Below are 24,051 nucleotides of genomic sequence, written 5' to 3'. Positions count from 1 at the left end.
CACATTATCACCATTGTGCCCTAAAGTAAAATGATTGATCACTTTGGATAGAACACATCTACTAAAAGACATCTTCCAATGTAACCCTGTTGTAACAAAAGCAGACATTGAATGAGTAAGCTATTGCAACACAATGAAGGCTTAAGTGTCTAAAAATAGAAATATATAGTGCTTATGTACATGTATAGAGATTATATCAGGCAACCCATGATGCAAATGGAAGAAAACAACATAAAAAAAATAAATAAATAAATATATATATATATATATATATATATATATATAAGCTGTATTTCTATCTTATTGAAATTTGTTGACATTTGCTGCACAAAACACAGACAGTAAATGGGAAAAGGCCAGTCAAGATATATGTAATATGTAGCAGATAGATGAAGTATCAGACTGACCTAAAATGGATAAGCATGATCTTAATTTATTACTCAAAAATAGCATCATGCTCTCCCGAGTATTTTCCTAAGTTGACAAATTTTGCCCTATAACTACTGTCTCTATATTTACACGATACCACTATAACCTTCCTGGGGGCTTTTTAAAATTATTTATTTATTTATTTTATGAATTTTAATCAAAAAAGCCTTCTGTTATTATTTCTTTTCACACAAATTATATTGCTCCATCAATATTCAATAATAATAATAATAATAATAATTATATATATATATATATATATATATATATATATATATATAATTTTATTTTATTTTTTTCAATTTTGATACACTGTGACCAGAAAAAAAGCAAAGGTGGTTAAGGTGTTTTTTAGCCCCATTGAAGTCTCAGTTAAAATGGAATTGACTAAATTGTAATCCATAGTTAACACTAGTGGTCCACAACATTGTGTTATGTCTGAGAGGGAAAGGTAGCCTGCACAATCTAGACTAATTGCTAAAATAGCGTCTCTGAATTCATTGTTTCGTTTTAGAGCATTTATGGGAAAAATCATCATGAAAAAGACTATACACTTTATTAATAATCGCTAAAATGTAAAGGGATAGTTCACCCAAAAATGAGAAGTATCTTATCGTTTACTCACCCTCATGCCATCCCAGATGTGTATTACTTTCTTTCTTCTGCTGAACACAAACAAAGATTTTGGTCCATTCAATGCAAGTTATTGGTGACCAGAACTTTGAAGATTCAAAATCACATAAAGGTAATCCATAAGACTCCGGTGATTTAATCCATGTCTTCTAAAGCGATCCAGTTAGTTTTGGGTGAGAACAGACCAAAATGTAACTCGTACATCTCAACATTGCATTCTCTGGCACAATCATGATTTCAAACTCTATTACACTTCCTAATGCTTGGCATAATCAGTGTGCTAGATAGCGCTATAGGAAGTGTAATCGAGCTTGAAATCATGATTGCCAAAGAGACCGCTGTCAATATGTACAGTGAAAAGGAGTTACATTTTGGTCTGTTCTAACCTAAAACCAATTGGATCACTTCAGAAGACACTGATTAAACCACTGGAGTCTTATGGATTACTTTTATGCTGCCTTTGTGTTTTTGGAGCTCCAAAGTTCTGGTCAACATTCACTTACATTGTATGGAACTATAGAGCTGAGATATTCTTCTAAAAATAAATCTTTCAGCAGAAGAAAGAAAGTCATACACATCTGGGATAGCATGAGGGTGAGTAAATGATTTTTCATTTTTGGGTGAAATAACCCTTTAAGTCCATCAATGATTATTATAATTATTGAATACATTTGTCCTTTGTGTGCACAGCGTGCTGCTAAGTTTGTTCTCCATTCAGCAGCTTCCAGGACAAATGGTAGCGCCCACCTGTGACCATGGCAACGGGCTCCACTCATGACAGCTGATTCAGCAAAGCTGCCCTGCCTGGACCATGTTTCCGAGCCACAGAGAAAAGTTTCAGGGCCATAAGGTTCATCTCCACCATCCATGGCCCAAGTGAACAGCGGTTCGTCCAGTTGCAGGGCCATGGTCATGGCTGGCCAATTTTGGACGAAACCCTCAGCACTGCGCCAGCAACAAAGCGGTCATCATCAGCGGAGACTGTCCGCACTGAACCAGCGCATGAGGTCAGCCAGTAGCGCTGGGCACGGGAGGAAGACCCCGGCATGGACCCAGCAAGAGGTCCCTAACTACACCTCACCGATCGACCGCAACGCCTGGTCCAACCGCACCCTGATCTACAGAGATGTTAAAGCTTTTCTCAAAGAAATTGGAGGTGATCCCCGGGAAGCTCGGTACTGGTTAACGCACTTTCAGCGGGCCGGTTTGTCTCCAGCGTTTGCGGTCCTGGAGGTACTCCCCTGTGACAAAAAAAAAAAAAAAAAAAAAAATTTTATAATAATAATAATAATATTATATATATATATATACACACACACACACACACACACACACACACTACCAGTCAAAAGTTTTGAACCACTTGACTGAAATGTTTTTGAAATTGATGACTTGGACCAAATGATCAAATAAAGCAGCCAATAAGTGCCCAACATAGATGGGAACTCCTTCAGTACTGTTTAAAAAGCATCCCAGGGTGATACCTCAAGAAGTTGGTTGAGAAAATGTCAAGAGTACATGTCTGCAAATTCTAGGCAAATGGTGACTACTTTTAAGATGCTAACATATAACACAGTTTTGATTTATTTTGGATTTTGTTTAGTCACAACATAATTCCCATAGTTCCATTTATGTTATTCCATAGTTTTGATGACTTTACTATTATACTAAAATGTGAAGAAAAAAATATTATAAGAATGAGTAAGTGTTTCAAAACTTTTGACCGGTAGTGTGTGTGTGTGTGTGTGTGTGTGTGTGTGTGTGTGTGTGTGTGTGTGTGTATATATATATATATATATATATATATATATATATATATACTTTTTTTTAAATATTTCTTTTATTATAATTGTATGTTATATTTAGTATTTTTATTAACTAGAAAGGCTAAATGTCTTAAAATGCATTTATTTATACATATAATCTAATTTAATTATATAATATGTAATTATTATAATATTTATACATTAAACATTAATTTATAAATACACTTTACAATAAGATTCCATTGTAACATTAGTTGATGCATTAGGTATCATGAACTAACAATGAACAATATATTTTTACAGCTTTTATTAATCTTTTTTTTATGTTAGTTAATAAAAATACAATTGTTCATAGTTCATTTTGGTTCATAGTACATTAACTAATGTTAACATATACAACTTTTGATTAAAAAAATGTTTACTATATGTTTAAATTATTAACCAAGATTAATAAATGCTGTAAAAATATTGTTCAATGTTAATGTTAACTAATGTTAACAAATGCAACCTTATTGTAAAGTGTTACTAATATTTAGCGATTAATGTTTAATGATATATTATGATTTATAATATATATTTAATTAATATTTATTTATAAAAAATAATATATATATTTTTACAAAATAGGCTATAAAATAATAATATTTAATAATATTTAAAATGTTTTTTTGTAGCAATAACTGTTTGATATATTTTCAACAAATTTATACATTGCAACCAGACTTTATCAGATTGAAACAGAATTTGAAGCTTTTATGAGAGAGGACTCAACTATTCAACCGGGCTGCTGCCTAAATTGTGCATGAGTGTACAGATCTTTTCTCTCGTCTGATTGGGTTTGTTGACTCTGCAGACAATTGAAGCCTTTTTTTCCAGGACCACTGGGGAAGCAGAATTAAACCAATTAGGCAAGCTATATTGCAGACATCTGACCTCTTTATAGCCTTAAAGAAGCACACTCTTTCCAATTTTATAGTCTATGATAAATCACAGTTATACTTGTTGTAATTGTAGTTATTTTGCAAGCACTTTGTGCTTTCAGTTCAAATTTTGATGGCAGCTTTTTCTTTTGGGTCATGTCATTTCGGAAAGTTGAATACAAAATAATAGAGATATTCATACAACGATTGGGTTCATAAGTGACAAGAGCTGACAATAAGTGCTAAATTTAAGTTCGTTTTAAGATTTCCAAACTGAACTTATGTAAACAAGAGTGACATGAGTATGAAATACTAGGGGAAAAAATCTCTTTGTAATCCACAAAATGATGCAAGTAGTCTCATATTCCACACCATTATTAGAAAGAACTGCTGTGGTCTTGAATTTGTTTGGTTTACAGTATGAATAGACATCTACAAAGGATTGGCCACTAAAGATGACATATATGTCACTGTGAAGAGTGATGTTGACAAGTAATAGACACCTAAAGTTGATTTGTGTTTTGGCTGCTCTACCTTTCCAGGTTGACACTTCAGTGTTTGAAAGTCGTGAGATGGTTCACAGCCTGGCCTTTGGGCTGTCCTTCCTGCAGCGGATGGATATGAAGCTTGTGGTGGTGATGGGTCTGTCACCAGAGATGGAGGAAGAGAACAGCACTAAAACTGGGACTACATCATCCTTCTCCAGGACACTGGTTGTGAAGCATTGTCAGGCTCTAACAGAAGCACTCCAGCACAACTCAGCCAATGTGATGCCCTTCTTTAGTTCAGAGGCCCTCTTACAACTGCAGGAACCTCAGACTGGGAGCAGGTTAGCAGCCAGCCAGGCCATTTTACATCTGCCTATTCAATGCAGTGGTTCCCAACTTGTGGGTCTTGACCAAAAAATGGGCTGCAGGTCTGTTCTGATAGTCATAGACAACAGGTGATTAATGGGCATTTAGTAAAAGCAATGCTAAATACACAATAAAATGCAAATAACCATTTAACTGTATATTGTAAGGAGAGCAAAATAAATAGGCAAATTCCTCTGTCACTTGATAATATGGCTAATAATTATAGGCTACAATGTTTAGGGGCCAAGCACCGAAGGTCCACCCACTCGATTTTCTGCCATTTTGACTTGTCTGACAAAACTATTTTTTCGAACTCCTCCTAGGCTGTATGTTCGATTTGCCCTAACTTTTTCATGAATCATCTAGAGACAATCATGACAAAAAGTTATGGAATTCATGATGATAAACCAAACCATTCTCGTATACCGCATCAACAAATTAGACAGTGAGAATGCAAAAATGGACATGAGGCTGTATCTTTGCAACACTTTATTGACACGAAACTTGGTATATGTCATCACAAGCATGATTTGAGGGTACCTTCACAGTTTCGGCACAGCGTTAACTAGTGGTCGAGAAATATGAAAAATGGCTGTCTTATAACTTCTGAATAGTTTGGCATAAAAATAAATGAATTTTGTCTTAAATTACTGTATATTACAAACGCATTGGCATATTTCAAAATTTGGTGTCATTGGGGCCATGTCCTGGAGGTACTCAAAATGTTTGTGGACAGTACCACTTAGTGGTAAAAGATACAAAGAAATGCTTATACATTTTTATTAATTTAGCCTATTGTCGTGAGACTAGCTTCCTTGTGTCATGCTGAGTACGTTGATACCAAATTTGAACTCTTCCTAGGTTGTAAGTCCGATTTGCACAAAAGTGTTTAATCTAGAGACACTCATGACAAAAAGTTATGAAAAGCTTTTTTATAGACCAAACCGTGCTACTGAACACATCAACTAATTTAACGGCAAGATGTCAATAAGGATCTGAGGCTGTATCTCTTGAACACTTTTGGTGTATTGACATGAAACTTCAGATATAGCATTGTGACTAAGCCCTTGCAATACCATATAAATGTGGTGACAACGCCACCTATTGGTCAAAAATGATAAGTTATAACTCATAAGCAATAAAAGGACTTTTTAATTTGCTTAAAACCATCACTGGAATTCTATATTCAATCTACAGTTGAAGTCAAAAGTTTACATACACATTAGCCAAATACATTTAAACTCAATTTTTCACAATTCCTGACATTTAATCATAGAAAACATTCCCTGTCTTAGGTCAGTTAGGATCACTACTTTATTTTAAGAATGTGAAATGTCAGAATAATAGTTGAGAGAATGATTTATTTCAGCTTTTATTTCTTTCATCACATTCCCAGTGGGTCAGAAGTTTACATACACTTTGTTAGTATTTGGTAGCATTGCCTTTGTTTAACTTGGGTCAAACATTTTAGGTAGCCTTCCACAAGCTTCTCACAATAAGTTGCTAGAATTTTGGCCCATTCCTCCAGACAGAACTGGTGCAACTGAGTCAGGTTTGTAGGCCTCCCTGTGTGCACATACTTCATTTCTGTCCACACATTTTCTATCGTATTGAGGTCAGGGCTTTGTGATGGCCTCCTCAATACCTTGACTTTGTTGTCCTTAAGCCATTTTGTCCATTTGGAAGACCCATTTGCGACCAAGCTTTAACTCCCTGGCTGATGTCTTGAGATGTTGCTTCAATATATCCACATAATTTTCCTTCATCATGATGCCATCTATTTTGTGAAGTGTACCATTCCCTCCTGCAGTAAAGCACCCCCACAAAATGATGCTGCCACCCCCATGCTTCACGGTTGAGATGGTTGCAAGCCTCACCCTTTTTCCTTCAAACATAACAATGGTCATTATGGCTAAACAGTTCAATTTTTGTTTCATCAGACCAGAGAACATGTTCCCCATATGCACTTGCAAACTGTAGTCTGGCTTTTTTATGGCGGTTTTGGAGCAGTGGCTTCTTCCTTGCTGAGCAGCCTTTCAGGTTATGTTGATATAGGACTAATTTTTACTGTGGATATAGATAATTGTCTACCTGTTTCCTCCAGCATCATCACAAGGTCCTTTGCTGTTGTTCTAGTATTGATTTGCACTTTTCGCTCCAAACTATGTTTATCTCTAGGAGACAGAATGTGTCTTCTTCCTGAGCGGTATGATGGCTGCATGGTCCCATGGTGTTTATACTTGCATACTATTGTTTGTACAGATGAACATGGTACCTTCAGGCATTTGGAAATTGCTCCCAAGGATGGATCAGACTTGTGGAGGTCCACAATTTTTTTTTTCTGAGGTCTTGGCTGATTTCTTTTTAATTTCCCATGATGTCAAGCAAAGAGGCACTGAATTTGAAGGTAGGACTTAAAATATATCCACATGGTACATCTCCAATTGACTCCAATTAGCCTATCAGAAGCTAAATTAGGCTTGATATCATTTTCTGGAATTTTCCAAGCTGCTTAAAGGCACAGTTAACTTAGTGAATGCAAACTTGTGACCCACTGAAATTGTGATATAGTCAATTAAAAGTGAAACAATCTATCTGTAAACAATTGTTGCAAAAATTACTCGTGTCATGCACAAAGCAGATGTCCTAAACGACTTGCCAAAACTATAGTTTGCTAATATGAAATCTGTGGAGTGGTTAAAAAAAAATGAGTTTTAATGACTTCAACCTAAGTTTATGTAAACTTCTGACTTCAACTGTAAATGCTTGCCATTGGTGTGCTTGGCCCCATAAATGCTGCTTGCAGCTATATTTAGCCCAGTGTTTGTTTCATGTGTTAGTCTGGTTAATCACACTTCTGCTGCTGTTTATGCATTAACTAAATTGCCAATTTTCTTTTTAGCCAATCAGAGCATGTGAGCGAATCGGAGCGCTCAACAACCCGCTCCATACGTGTGTGCTCCGCCCTGCCGCTTACGGCCCAAGCAGACGCTCCGCTCAAGTACCGCTCACACTCACCGTAAAAAAGCGTTCGCTCAAATCCCGCCCTGACATTCAATTTCTCTGTAGTATACTTGGTTCCAAGCACATACACAGGGGGTAGCTTCAGTGGCCCAAGCAACTGCCCCTTTGCCCATGGGCTGAAGAGCCCCTCTGGGTGAAATATAGACTATAGGCCGACATTTATTAAATTATCAATTGATTAGTAACGTACACATCTGAAATTATGTGATTGCATTGTTGTGTTTTAGTATATAAAATCTCCTTGTTTATTTTGGACTGGTTTACAACAGCTGTTAGATAATCGGGTCAACCAGACCTTCCTTATCATTTGTAATCAGTCAAATATTTCTCTGTTAGCACATATGTCATCAACATCTTCAAATAATACCTTAAACAAATCAATTCTTAATTATTATATTAGTAGATACCATGTGCCCCCTTTGTTTTTCCTTTATATTTTTAAAGCATTATAAAGTGAACCTGGACTTGTGAATATGTTATGCATGTGCTCTTTATATGTACAGCAAGGTTTAACCATGGATTTAGCAAATAAAAAATATTTGTCCTGCATAAAGTGAGATTTTGTCCAATGCAGCAAGCAAAAGGCGGTCGATTAAGTGATTGCTGCGCTACCATGTTCGTGTAACACATCCTCGTGCTCTCTGGCAATGTGACATGTACGACTCCAAAAGGAATATTTGCTAATTCTCATGGTCTCTCCACACTCCCTTTCGATTTCCTCGTTCTTAGCTTTGATTTATCCTTTGCGTTTTTTTTTATTTTTTGTTTTTTGCAAATTCACTGAAACAATGTTAGAGCTCCATAACATCAGGCCTATACCTTATTTCGCAGATTCCCAAACCAGCATATCATGAAAGCATTCTGGGTTGAGCAAGCGGCACTGAGCGGCCTGAGCGAGAGGAGCGGAATCTTCAAAAAGGCGCTCTCCGCTCAGGTGGAATTATCACCTCAACGCTCCGCTCCGCTCACATGCTCTGTAGCCAATGTCATGTTAATCTTTGGTTTTGGGCCTATATTCATTACAATTTTTAAGTAATCTTAGTGTTTAATTTTAAGGACCTTTTTGTTTACTTTTGTACAATAAACAATGTTTATCATCACTTGATGTCCAGTGAAAATGGATCATGAAGCAAAACCAGTTGGACTTCTTGGACTTCTTTTAGGCCACATCAACAATTCGTATTCAGAGACTTCTGAGTCTCTGGTCTCACTGTCTCTCTCTGTGCTCTCTCTGCATACTGTATATCAGTGGTGGTCCTTTGGTTCTTGTGGACTCAGCTCTGCTGCAGTGGACTCTGGACTGCAGAGCCATTCCGCTGGTCTGTCCGGTAGGCCGCGACTCCATAGGTCGTTCTGTCATTCTCAGCTCGATCCAGGTGATGGCAGCCATCTCGCAGGTTCTGCAGCCTCTGAAAGTCATATTCTTGAACAGCTCAGGGGGTCTGCGCAACCAAAACAACAAGGTACCAAAAAAGGATTTTTGTATGTTGTTCAGTTTACTTAATTACTAAAGCAACACAATTCTAGAACATTTGGTCACAACTTGATTTAATTGCGTTCTATCCAATTACTTTTTAAAATGTACGTTTACTTAATCCATTGAGTTGGGACTACATAAATACTTTTTGTAGCATTGATGAAACTGGGCAGGGGATTTCCATTTCCCAGCATACTTAGCGTGGGACTGGATGGGGTGAATTAATGTTGAAATTAAGTGTTATTTTATGCATTTTTTTAAACAAGATGAGAATAGGAGGAGATTTGGTAATGTTTAATGTTCTGTTAAACTGGTATTTAAAAAGAGTGTCTAGGCTTGAGTTTTGAGGGTTAATATTGTGGTGAAGATTGGCGCTTGTGCTTAAGTTGAGGATGAACTTTCATGTTCAAGTGGTTTGATTTGAGTGCTGCTTTGCTCCATAAGCAGTTACTATCAAATTGACAATGCAACAGTTTTGCTGTTCTTTATTAATAAAAAATTAAGTTGGACCAATGTAAGAAAATTAATTAAATTAAACATTATTCAATTGAGTGTGCATAACCTAATAAAGATGAGTTAAAACTACTGTAGTACATTGATTTGTCCTAATTTAACTAAATTAAGTTGGCTCAATGAAAATTACTTAATCTGAGTAAACAGAATTAAATTGCTTGTAAAAACTTTCTCAAATTCAATTAAGGGTAATGGCTTCATTTTTTCAATAGGGGTAAGACATGATTATGAAACCAGAAATCATTATCTTGATTTCAAAAATAAAATGTTTATGATAATAGGCTTGTTTTGTTGGCACATAAAAAGACACACAGTATAAAAATTGTGCCAAATATGTTATACTTTTCAATCACATTATACAAACACATAGTAATGGATTGAGAGATATATAATTACTTTAAATTAATCAAAATTTTGCTTTCCTGTCAGAACCTAATAAACAACATATAAAGCAGTACATAGTGTCCTGCACCTATAAATTAGTCAAGAGCACAATATTAATTATGCTTCAGTTTAAAAAAACGTTCAAGCAGACCATTTACAGATTTCAGTAGCTTTAACTTTCCACAAGGTGGTAGTGTTACAGTTTTTAATTTTACATGCACCCCGCAGAGTGCAATAGGCTGCAAAGTGAATAAAGGTTTAGCACTTTTTTGAAGAATTGTGTAGTAAAATGTTATTGTTCACACACACCTACACACACATTCTTCTTTAAAAACACATTCACGTTTCCAAATTGTTCATTGTAAAATTCATTGTTTATGTTTTAGGTATTGGGTCTTATATCATTGCCAGGAGATTTGCCAGGCCTGAGTTCTGCGGAATGGCTGAGTGACGTGGAACGCAGAAGGGTCTGTACTATTGCCCAACTGCTCAGCCAGCTGCCATTCGAGAGCTCTGCCGTAGTCACCTCCGCTAATACACTTTTAACTGAGCTCTTCAGCCATAAAGGTGTAAATAACACACCCATACACTAACCCATAGACCCATAGGTATAAGTGTGATAAAAAAAAAAACACCCTCACAGATTAATATTATTTAAATAATTATAATTTTAAATTATATTGTTATGTAAAAACTGACTTTTTATATCATTAAAGTTTCATAATCACTGACTATGGTTAGTGGTTTGAGATTCATATTTAAAGGTGCTGTGAGCAATTTCAGCAGTTTTGCTAACTTTATCAGCACGCCCCCTCTCCAAATCCCAGCTCTTCAAAAAATTTCAACAAACCCAATGCCATTAAATCCGAATGTGCAAAATAACTGTGACTCAGGTAGAGAGCATTTTTGATTGACTAAAAAAGTCAGGGTCGCTCCATGGGAAACCTGTTTCAGTGATATCTGTCAGTCTTTTTATGTGTGGCATTCAAACAGCACCTAATAATTACAGATCTTTTATATCACAGTTAGTTAATTCATATTTGAGCAACTGCACATACACAACTGGCCAAATCTCTCACACGATACATGTGACTTCTGCATTGTGTATCTCATGAAACTTGAGTAGGAAGTCAAAAGAGCATTTATATTCAGCAATTCAGAGATAGCTCACAAATGAACTTGAAAGGAGTGTCTTTTGTTAAGATATCCTGCTGCCATGGCCCACTGGAATTACTCAATATTGTAAATGTAAACAAGGGTGTGGAGGTAAAGCACTTTTCTAAAACAAGTTTCATGAGTCCTCTTGTAATGGTTAATAGGTTGATTAGAGATAGCATACAATCAGGGTTGGGAGGGTTACTGTTGAAATGTATTCCACTACAGATTACAGAATACATGCTGTAAAATGTAATTTGTAATGTATTCCGTTAGATTACTCAAGGTCAGTAATATATTCTAAATACTTTGGATTACTTCTTCAGCACTGGTAGATTTTTTCACTTGTTTTGACTATAAAAACTCTGCCAGTACAGTAAGACAAAATACACATATTAAAAATGCATTCTCAGAAAAACCTAAATATCTTATACAGTGTTGTTTCTAAAACAAGATCAATCTAACTGATCTTGTTTTAAGGATTTTTAGATATTTTTACTGGAAAACAGTACAAAAATTATTATCAAGAATACGATTTACCCTAATTTCAAAGATCTTACTAGAAAAAAAGAAATTATGATCTAACGTGAATTTTCTTGATAAAAGTGGAATACAGTTACTTATATTTTGTATTTAAATACGTATTCCCGTTACATGTATTTCGTTACTCCCCAACCCTGCAAATAATATCTTCTTAAACCCCAAGGGCGTCACTTTGCTTTAAAAAGTGGTGGGGGGTGATGTCACTAAGTGCCTAAACTCATGAATACTAATAAATGTTATTAGTGGATAAATACATGGATCAGTAAAATTTAGCAAGGATGACTGATTGGTCTCATGATAAAATTTTTCACCTTTAGTTCTAATTTGCCCTAAAAATAACTGTATATTTTAGTAAACAAAGATTGCATCTGTACGTCAGTGGATGAATATCATGAGTGGTGACACATCTATTTGCATTTTGCTTTGTGATTTAACTGGAAAGTAGTGTGAGCTGCAGAGCGAGCTGAGTGCGCATCATGCACCAGAGAACATCGCTACTTATTGTAATGCACATGAATGAAATGGAAACTCCTGCTGAAGAACTGGAGATTTTTCTTCGGCATTAGACACTTATCTGACGAAAGCTATTACAAAAAGTTATGGGGACCAAACTGACAAAAGCAAAAAGCGATAGGGACATGTCCCAATCCCACCGGTCCCATCCGTAAATGACACCTATTAAACCCACATTATGACATCATCAAGAAAACATGTCTTTAACCTAAACTGCTTTTATTCATCTTTCAGGTTCAGGCACCCTGTTTAAAAATGGAGATCCTATCCACAGGTTTGTGATTTTGTATTCCTTTTTAACCCTTATGCAGCTTTGGGGTCAAAATTTCCCCTTTTGAATTTTGCTTCTTTAAAAAACATGGTTTCCTTCATCTCAGTGGCATGAGGTTTGGTTACTTTTCCTACATTTGCTATCTATACACACACACAAAATTGGGCTGGATTCTGTTGGTGTGACAAAAAAAACTCACTTGTGGTGTTCGGGGTCAAATTTGACCCCACATAGGAAATGAATGCGTGAGACGATAAAACAGACTTTTTTTCATTTGTCAAATAAAATCAATAAATCAGCAACAATGGAGAAAACACACACACACAGAAATGAAGGGGTGATACTATAACACATCCACAATGCAGAACACACACACACAATCACAATCACACACAGGAATAAATAGATGAGATTATAACAGAGCATATTTTTATAAAACTTGTCAAATAAAATCAGCCACAATGCAGAACACACACAGAAATTAAGGGGGAGAACATAACACATTCACAATGGAGAACACACACTCGCATACACACACACACACACAGAAAGGGTGAGACAATAATACTTAGCACACACCAAGCATGCTCACACACATGCATGCACACCAGCACACACGCGTGCCCACACACACACACACACACACGCGTGCCCACACACACACACACACACGCGTGCACACACACACACACACACACACACACACACACACACACACTGTGGGGTGGGGGCTGCACCTTCACTGTTCATTCCTGTGCATTTCTGTTTATTGCTGTTGGTTTTATTGACATTTTGTATGAATTTACTGATTTATTGAATTGGAATATTTGAAACAAATGATAGGTAACAAAAATCTTACTCTAAGTATTCTTTTTGTAACACCATGGTTTAATGATATTGCAGCATCATTTTAAAAATGACATTTCAAAACACCTAGAAAAAAAACAACAACTAAACTTTGACAAAAATGTTTATTTTTTAATGTCTTTGATAAAGTCTTAATATATATCCAAATGCATAACTTGTGATAAGGTCTAAAAATATGTTTGCTACAACCAAGCAAATGAGTGGACTTCTGCAGCCATCTACTGGTTATAGTTGTAATTTCAGATCATTTTAATAAAAAAAAATATAAATATTAAAAAAAAAAAATTAAAAAAAAAAATCATGCAGATGGCAGAAATCTGCCCCTAATGCTTGACACCCTTTTACATATTTTCTCCCTGAATGAAATTCAGAAATGTAGATCTTCACTGAAGTGAATATAAACATAACATGTTCTTATTTTATATGAAAATTAATGGTGTAGTTTAGTAATTTAGAGTTACATAAGGTAAAACAATAAATAAAAAAAACCCCCACAACCCCACTTTTAGATTTGTGAAGTTAATGTTATTACATTTGTTTTAAAAAAAATTCCATGATTACGGTACAAAATTACACGGTTATAGTTTGTGGTCATATTTGACCCCAAAGACAACGAGAATGCACCTGTTATGAACAGCACACAAGGGTTAAGATGCTTGCAAATCAGCTGCAAGCCACTGGGATACAACTGTTTTTCTCCAATAGTCTTGAATCTCTTTTTTATTTGTGTAATTCATAGGGAGCAATACAAGCACTGTCATACATTATAAATAGTGAGGTCCAAAAGTCTGACTAGTGGAACACTAGTGGATATACTGCTCTTTTTAATTTTTAATTTCATTACAAATAATTTCATTGAAAAATTCATTACAAATAAATTAGCATAAACAATTTGAGTGAAACTTTAAATTAAATTTGCATTAATTTCAGTGTTTCTTCGTATTTTGTATGCCCCCCTTTCGCTTTAATGACAGCATGCACCTGAGCTGACATGGATTCCACAGTTTTGTTAAAAACCTGATGATTCATATTATCCCAGCTTGATCTGGTTGTTCCAAATCGCTGACAGCCTCAGTCACCATCCACATTCAATGCATCTTTTTTCATACAGTGAAACTAAAAATGGTGACTTAGGCTGTCAGTCCCTAACATTCTGCCTCACATCTCCCTGTGTATTCCATGAAAGAATGAAAAACATTCTGGTTAGGAATGGCATGAGGGTGAGTAAATGATGAGAGAATTTTCATTTTTGGGTAAACTATCCTTTTACCTTTTTGAGTTAACTGTTCAGACTAAGAACATTTAGCATGCTGGCTGAGTTTTTCTTTTCTTTTTTTTTTTTTTTCCAGTGCTTGCATTGAGCCATCAGGTGAGCATATAAATCTTTTGTCAGGATGTTTGTTGGTTCAAAGCACTCTTTTAGAGAGGCACATACATGCAAATGAATGAGATGGTAAATCTCAGGTGTAACAATAGAATCATTCTAAGCATGTCTTTAGCTTTGATTAAGCAAATACACATCAAATGGGCTTTGTTAACAGCATTTCCTCATCAGTTTGTCAGTTTTTAAAATCAGGTGGTTTCAGAATGGATGAAAAATAAATAGTTCACCCAAAAATGAAATTTCTGTCATTATTTACCCTCCTTTTGTTCCAAACCCATATGCTGTTGTGTGAAACACAATGAAAATGTTCTATCTAAAGTCTACAAAGTTCATAGTGACCACGGCTGTCATGTTACACGTGTGCATTGTATTTCAGAATCAGAATGAGCTTTATTGCCAAGTCTGCTTACACACACAAGGAATTTGTCATGGTGACAGAAGCTTTCCAGTGCAAAGAGAATGCAACCATATACAGTAAACATACATATAAACATACACTTTTAAACAGATATACATATAGTGACATAAAAATAAGATATAACATAAATAAAAAGAGACATGTACAATAGAGAAATAATGTTGTTCAAATATTTTATATACAGTTATGTGCAGGTGATGTAATGTACTGAAGAAGAGGTAGGATATGTATAAATGAAATATAAATGAAATATAGATATAAGTAGGAATATATTGATTGAATATTGCACATGGTTGTATTGACAAAAAGGAAAGTATGTGGGGGCAGTTTTAGCTGTTCATGAGGTGGATGGCCTGAGGGAAATAACTGTTCCTGTGCATGGCTGTTCTGGTGCTCAGTGCTCTGTAGTGCAGGCCAGAGGGCAACAGTTCGAAAAGGAAGTGTGCTGGGTGAATGGGGTCAAGAATGATTTTACAAGCCTTTTCATCACTCTGGATGTGTGCAGTTCTAGCAGGGTGGGTAGGGGAGCACCAATAATCCTCTCAGAAGTCCAAATTATCCTTTGAAGTCTTCTGATGTCTGACTTGGTAGCTGAACCAAACCAGCCAGTTATAGAAGTACAGTGGACAGACTCAATGACTGCTGAGTATAACTGTATCAGCAGCGCCTGTAGCTGGTGTCTTGTTGTTGGAAATGTCTTTAAGGTCTCTCCACACTGATACAAGATTGTTAGCTGAGAACTTTTCAGCTTTTCAGAATTAGAGTGGCTTCTTTTAGCCACTCTAATCTCCTTTGTCACTGTGTTTTAGGCCTAATTATACAAGATTTTATCCCCACTTCTGTAAGCATTCTCTTTGGCCTGACAAAGCTGCCCAAGTTTTGCTGTAAACCATGGTTTGTCATTGTTGTATGTTAAATAAGTCCTTGAAGGAATGCACATATTCTCACAGAGACTGATGTCGATGTCACAGTATCTGTGAGCTCGTCCAGGTCGGCGGCTGCAGCCTCAAAAACATTCCAATCAGTGCAGTCAAAATTGGCTTCTAGTTCCAGCTCTGCTTCATTGGTCCATCTCTTTACAGTCCTTACTACGGGTTTAGCTAATTTTAGTTTCTGCCTGTAGATCAGAAGAAGATGAACCAGACAGTGATCAGAGAGTCCCAAAGCTGCTCGAGGGACAGAGCGATATGCATCCTTTATTGCTGTGTAGCAATGATCCAATGTATTTCTGTCTCTGGGACATGTAATGTGCTGTCTATATTTGGGCAGTTCATGTGTGAGATTTGCCTTGTTAAAATCTCCAAGAATAATAATAAGAGAGTCTGGGTGTCATTGCTCCGTGTCTGTGATCTGATTAAGAGTTTTTAGAAGCACTACAATAGCTCTTTAGAGGAACAGACCAAAATTTGGGCCATTATACACAGAAAATCCTTCCCCTCCACCGTAGCTCTCAAATCTTTTTCTTCATATTCACTTTTGTACATCAAATTTGGTTATGACACATGCAAAAACCACTAGCATTTTGGCATCAGTACATTAAACCTGTTGTAATGAGAATCTAAATATAACCACAAATGAGATTTTAGAGCTTTGGCAGTGGGGAATATCACCAGAGAATAAACTTAAATTTTTGTCAGTTTCTCAAACAAAGTTATTATATGGCATTAGAAGATTTGGAAAATGATGAATGAGTCATATGCACTTCTTTTATGGTGTTCATGTTTTCCTTCTTCACAGATACAGCAGCCTTGATGACATTGATGTGGGCCGCCTCTTGGCACTAATTAACAAATCTTTTGAGAAAAAGCTGAAAGAGGATTATGTAGCAGCGCTCAAGGGTAGACTGCATTCTATTTACCTGTCTGAGGGGTAAGAACATGTTTTTTCTACACACCTAAAGATCTGGTTTTACCTTAATAAAGTAGCAACTTGATTTCTGACAAGGTGTCTCTGACTCATTTGATCTCATTGCACAATTCATGCAACTCAGAGATACACTTACTGAGCACTTTATTAGGAACACCTGTGCACCTACTTATTCATGTGATTATCTAGTCAGCCAATCGTGTGGCAGCAGTGCAATGCATAAATTCATGCAGATACGGGTCAGGAGCTTCAGTTAAAGGAATAGTTCACCCAAAAATGAAAATTTGCTGATAATTTACTCACCCTCAGGCCATCCAAGATGTATCTGAGTTTCTTTATTCATCAAAACAGAATTTAAGACTTTTAGAATTTCATTTCAGGCCTCCTCCTCTAAACAATGCCAATGAATGTCCTCCATTTTTTGACGGTCCAAAATGCATATTTAGGGTGCATCAAAATAATCCACATGACTCCAGTCGACAAATAAAGTTCTTCTGAATGCAAATGATTGATTGTTTTTAGAAACAAAACAATACTTATATACTTTTTAACTACAAATGTTTGCTTCCGTACTGTGATGTGCGCTCATGAGAGGGATGACATAAGCTTGTTGGTAAGGTCAAGCGTCACGTGGAGGAGGAGTCAGGAAGCGCGTCATTCTTTACATTGTTTTTTTTTATTATTATTTAGAAATTATTTTTTCTTTTATTTTATATTGTTTTGGACTGTTTTGGTTTGTGAACGTCACAAGTTTCTCTTGTAAACAATGACGCGCTTCCTGATTATTTTGATGCACCCTAATATGCATTTTGGACCGTCAAAAAATGGAGTACATTCACTGGCACTGTCTAGAGGAGGAGGCCTGAAATGAAATTCTAAAAGTCTTAAATTCTGTTTTGATGAAAAAAGAAACTCAGATACATTTCGGATGGCCTGAGGGTGAATAAATTATCAGCAAATTTTCATTTTTGGGTGAACTATTCCTTTAATTTTCACAACAACAATCAGAATGGGGAAAATATGATCTCAGTGATTTGGACCGTGGGATGATTGTTGGTGCCAGATGAGCTGGTTTGAGTATTTCTGTAACTGCTGATCTCCTGGGATTTTCATGCACGTCTCTAGAGTTTACTCAGAATGAAGATAAAAAAATATCCTGTAAGCTGCAGTTCTGCAGACAGAAACATCTTGTTGATGAGAGAGGTCAACGGAGAATGGCCAGACTTGTTTGAGCTAACAGAAAGGCTACGATAACTCAGATAACCACTCTGTACAATTGTATTGAGCAGAATAGTATCTCAGAATGCACAACATGTCGAACTTTGAGGTGGATGGAATAAAGCAGCAGAAGACCACATCAAGCACTTTATTAGGACCATAGTGTTCCTAATAAAGTGCTCAGTGAGCGCATATGTCAGGATTGCCATGTCATGGAAAACCTGGAAATATCAGGGAATTTTAAAATAGTAATTTTCAGGCCTGGGAAAATCATAGCATTTAGAAATTTTTAGAAATAGGAAATTTTTTCTAATTTCGCCAGTCAGTCATTTGTGTTGATGTATAAATAAATATCTAATGAGTAACCAAATTTGTTACATTTTTCTGTTCTTAAAATAAAGTGTTGGATAGGAGGTAAGCTAATACTTGATGCATGTATTGTATTAAAAATATTAATTGAGCAATAATAAATGACTAGAAAGGTCATGGAAAGGAAAAAAAAAATGTTTGTTAACCCTGATATTTACAAAATCATCCTTGCGTACATTTGAATGAACATAAAATCTTGAAACATTTTCATTGTCCATATTCCAATTTCATGCTTACCAATACACTGTAAAAAAAAAAAAATAACTGTTAAATTACAGAAAATTACTGGCAGTTATAGTCGGCAGCATTCTAATGTAAAAAAAAAAAAAATATGGTGCGTGACTGTTGTTGAAATTAACTGTTTGTCAGCAACAGTATCCAACTGTAATTTAGCAATATGCAACATGCACTGCTGTATGAAGAAATTACATGGATTTTTTTACTATTTACTGGTTTATTTTGCTGCTGTTTTTGTTGCAGTCTTAGTTACTTGTGTTAATGTTCAGATTTTACTTTTTATCTGTATGTTACTTTTTTGTATGTTTGTTGATTGTCACCATTGTTGAGTTTTGAATGCTGAGTGTTGATATCTGTGTGTGGTCTGTGATAAGAAACAACAAACACTCAGTTCCTAAAATCACATTGCAGAGCTCTCTTTAAATGCTTACAATTTGTAAGAGTTCCAACAAGAAGCGGGGTGGCAGTCCAGGTAGAACAGCTTTTATTCAAGCGTTTTCAGCTTCACAAACAGTGAACAGGCTTTTCATCTTGACTAATAAAGATTCAGGCTTCACAAATAAAGAAGTGGTTTTTCAGCTTCACACAACTCTCTCTCTCTCACTGGCATTCTCAGTGGCTTTTCAAGCCCATCTCCGTCGTCACTGTAATGATACACAGGTGTTACGCATCATTAATCACCAGGTGATGGCCCTTACCGCTTCCTCTCTCCCCAGTGACAGACACATGACCACATCCCACTCCACACAATTATAATATTTATGTACTGTATGATGACATACACAACTGACACATATAGTGGCATTTGCAAGTTAGTCTGATCTTAAGTTTTGCTTTTTGTCTTCCAAGTAAACACTGAGCAACCAATTTCTAAAAAACAATTTCACTGGCCAAAAGAACATTATATAAGGATAGAGAAGGTCCAAGATGCCAGATCAAGGTAACACTAATCACCATAATGGTGACCTCAAACAAAACACAACTATTGATAATTAAAATTTAATTGATATTAACCAGGATTGTTTTTAATTTGTCAACAGCATGAACACTAAGAATATGCCACAGTTCTATTGCACTTTGGGTTTTAAATATATGGTTCAAAACGTCACTATTGCTTTTGCCAAGATGAAACAAGGATTTTTAATGTTAATTTTCCTAAAATGCTTTGCAGATTACAGCTATTTACTGTTAAACTAGTCACTTCACAATGAGCCTGCTTTCCATCTCCCAGAATGTAACATTTCTTCACAGCAAACTGTTGTATTTAGAATTACAGTAGATTGCTGTTAGACTTTTGCCATAGATTTACAAAAATGTTTTAGAGTGTGTATCTGTTCAGCAGGGTGCAGCTTAGTATATTATAGTGTATATATCACATATACTGTATTCATAGAAAAAACCTAAACTTTATCAAATCTAATCTAATGTAATCTCAGGCAATAATTATGGCTTACTGACAAAATTGACAAATTGTGCTATTTTTAGTGGAACCTGACCCAGTGTCAGAAACACATTATGGGGTAATATGTGCCCCCCTGGATTAGATTTTTTAGGGGCATTTCTTTTTACATTTATAGAGGCTTATATTTTTTTTCTAACCATTTGAAACTTAAACTGTGTCTTACCTCTTACCCTAAGAATTAAATAAACATCAATTCTTATTTTATGGCATAGTATGTAACTGTAAAATCTAATTAGTTGAGCTTATAGCAAACAGACTTATTTGGCTCGAGTAAACAGAATGTTAAGTAATGTTAACTGGTTACAAGTAAACTTAACTCATCTGTGATTTAAAGTATCATTGTTATAGCATGTCTTATACAGTATAAGGGAAATTATGACTGGAATCTCAGTTAGCCATATGGCACATTGGATTCTTCTCAGTACTTAGTGCACATAAATCTGCAATTTTGTAAAGTACAACTGACTAAAAATAAATGGCTTAAATTTCACAAACTCCAAGTTCACCAGAGGTCACACTAATCACCCTAATGGTGACTTCAGACTAATCACAACTATCAACCAGCTACAACAAAGCAACAACAATAGTCATAAGAATTAAAACTGTATACATTTAAAGATAACAATTATTATTTTCTACATAAGTTCCCTTGTTTTGACCAAAAATATATTATTTATTCAAGCGCAAGGGCTTATGGGTATTCCACGCAGCTGCAATTTTGTACTTGATCATTTTGAGTTAGTTGTACTCGAAGCAAAGTTTAAATTAACTTCCAAAATAATTCCAAAATGTGACAAATGTTCAAGTATTGTTTCATTAGGACCATTTAAATGTCTCTATTAATGACAGCTTTAGGGTTTAGAGAGTAACGGTAACTAAATTTTAACTGGTAAGAATAGAAAAACAACGTAGCTTAAGTTGAGTAAACTATTTTTTTTTTACAATTTGAGATAACTATTAGTATTTACCATGCAGGATATAACTATACAGTATATCAGATGTAACAAATAAAAAATACTTCATAACAATGGCATATTTTTCCCTCCACATTTTGAATTTTGGGGATATTTTTGGTGGCATTTTTGCCCCAACCCACCCTAAATTTCTGACCCTGACTTGATCCAGCTTATCATGTAATTAATAATGCTCATAGTTCTGAAATATTCTGATCCCAGAATATGAGTGTCTTAAGCCTGCGATTCTGTTTTGTGCAGGTACAGTGCAGCAGCAATAATCACCACAGAGCCTGTGAACGGCGGCACTCCATACCTGGACAAATTTGTGGTCAGTAGCAGTAAACAAGGGCAGGGCACTGGCCAGATCTTGTGGGAGTGTATTCGTCAGGACCTGGGCAAGCTCTTCTGGAGATCCCGCACCACTAACCACATCAATTCCTGGTGGGTCAGTCCTCCACATACAACACCTAACCACTGGACACAACTCAGTACAGAATAGGGCAAACAATGAAAGGAATAGTTCATTCAAAATGAAAGTTTTGTCATCATTCCTCAATCATAATTTTGTCATTATTTCTCTATAAACTATGTTTTATTGTTGCAATTCCCAATCTTTAACCATTCTCTCATTCTCTAATTCTTTTACTTTATTCTTCTACTAATTCTGTAATTCTCTTAATTTTAATCCTCAGGTACTTCAAGCACTGTGACGGCAGCTTCGTCAATGGTCACTGGATTGTATTCTGGTTTGGTCTTCCGGATATCCGTGAGTCTTATGAGCTGGTGGAGTATGCCAAGCACCTTCCCGACTCCTTCTGCTTTCACGCCACAACAGAAACAATATCCCTTCGGTCACCCCCAGGAACATAAAATCAAACCCATTTCGTGCACAGTGCTTTGGGGTGAATTTATCTGGATGGTTGAGTAGCTTAACAAAATCCTGTCATTATTTACTCCCCCTCACGTGGTTTCTAACTCACGGGCATAGATTTAGGTAGGTTGGTATAGACATGTCCCTACAAACTTCTAGAAAATCAGAAAACTTAAACTTTATACTGTATATTTATTTTCATTTGAATGATTATTAAAGTTTCTTAGTATCATAATTCATGTTAAAATGATTGTCCCACCTCTTCTAGAGCAGCGCAGAAATTGTGTTGTCATGTGCCACCTGTTACTCTTCTCAGTGCTGTTCAGGATGCATCAATTACAGTCGTTTTTGATTACTGAATTAAAAAAAAAACATTCTAGAGATTACATGGTGGATTTCCATTTTTATTTTAGTTCCAATCCTTAAAAATAATAGATATAAACAAGCATTCTTTTCTTGCATAACTAATAAAAAAAAATGTCCTGAGTTTTGCAATGCGGCCCAGTGGAGGATTTATGTTTTATTAATTTGTTAATTTGGCACAAACTTTGTTTAGATTTCCATTTGTTTAATGCTGTATAATACATTTTACAAAATGCCATTTAATGTCCCTTGGATATCATTGTTTTCTCAATGTACTGTAGATCTACTAGAAAACAATTTAATTGCATTTTGATACATTAATCTTGGGTTTATCACATTGCATAACATTGTCAAATAATCCAACAAGTTTTCCACAAAAGTCATTTTTTCCTCCAAATCTTGCAGCCCTAGTGGTCAGTTCTTATCCTCACTGTAAACCCTAATAAATTAGCAGACTGATTCGAACTGAAAAAGTCTACGGTAACTCAGATAACCACTCTGTACAATTGTGGTGAGAAGAATAGCGTCTCAGAATGCTGTTCTGAGATGTGGGTTGGCGCTGTTTTGGTGGCACGAGGGGGACCTACACAATATTAGGCAGGTGGTTTTAATGTTGTGGCTGATTGGTGTAACTTTAAATTGAACTCTTTGGCTGATATTAAAATAATCATATAAGATCAAATTAAATACTTTATGTAGAATGAACCTAACTAGCCAGTACTAGCTACAACTGTTTGTTCTTAAAAATAATAATAATAATAAAAAATTAGGCTAATATTTAATGTTGTGGGCCTTCTTAAGTAGCCTATATGAGGAAATAATGTTATTTTGCCTATATTACCAGACTAATGTTCTCACATTTTCTTAAAACCAACATTTTGAATATTATTCTCCTTGTAATATGTCTCTACTAACATTCAAACCAAACCTACGCCCTTGTTCTGTTATTTTTTTTTTTCTGTTGAGCACAAAAGGAGAATTTTTAAAGAATCTTTATACAGCACTTTTCCATACAATGACAGTTCACAGGGACCATAACATTGCTCTAAAAAGATAAAGAAACATCCTAAAAAAGTAAAGGTAGTTCATATGACTTGTCATATGTTCCAAGGTAGTATGCGTGACTCAAGCAAAGTTGGATGTCAGTGACATCAAACGTCATGACCATGAAATTTATTGTAAGAAAAATAGCTGCGTAAAGATTTTTCAGAAGTTCTCGCTTTTTATGTTCCAGACAAAATAACAGCATGTTTGGAATGGCATGAGTGTGAGTAAATAACTTTTTTTTAAAACTGAATATTCATTTTTGGATTAAATGTTTCTTGTGTCTTGAAGAGTGGACCTGGTTTCTGTCAAATGCCAACTTTAACCCAGTTTGGATCCACCGGAAAAACTGGTTTACTGGTTACTGACATATTTCATTTTTCAAATTGCAAGCAGGCCTCTCCCTTTTCCAACTCTTTTGGTGTAAAAATCACAATTCTGACATCATGGCACACAACCCTTCACATGGCTATTCTGCAATGTAATAAGCTGTATTCAATTTCAGTGGAACAGA

General features: G+C 35.6%; 1 protein-coding gene across 1 annotated transcript; it reads left to right on the top strand.

Annotated features, from left to right (window-relative positions):
* The first annotated feature begins 1,924 nt into the window (after nt 1–1,924).
* On the top strand, nt 1,925–23,759 carry nags (N-acetylglutamate synthase). Its single transcript, XM_051717577.1, has 8 exons — nt 1,925–2,295; nt 4,291–4,577; nt 8,876–9,089; nt 10,387–10,567; nt 12,446–12,485; nt 16,889–17,020; nt 21,518–21,700; nt 21,952–23,759. Exons 1-8 carry the CDS (start codon nt 1,930–1,932, stop codon nt 22,127–22,129), a joined length of 1,581 nt encoding a protein of 526 aa, XP_051573537.1. The 5' UTR covers nt 1,925–1,929; the 3' UTR covers nt 22,130–23,759.
* Nucleotides 23,760–24,051: the final 292 nt, after the last annotated feature.

The sequence above is a fragment of the Myxocyprinus asiaticus genome, chromosome 14 (genome assembly GCF_019703515.2).
Source record: "Myxocyprinus asiaticus isolate MX2 ecotype Aquarium Trade chromosome 14, UBuf_Myxa_2, whole genome shotgun sequence".
NCBI lineage: Eukaryota > Metazoa > Chordata > Actinopteri > Cypriniformes > Catostomidae > Myxocyprinus > Myxocyprinus asiaticus.
Note: the sequence above shows the minus strand (reverse complement) of the source record. Positions and strands in the feature narration are given on the sequence as shown.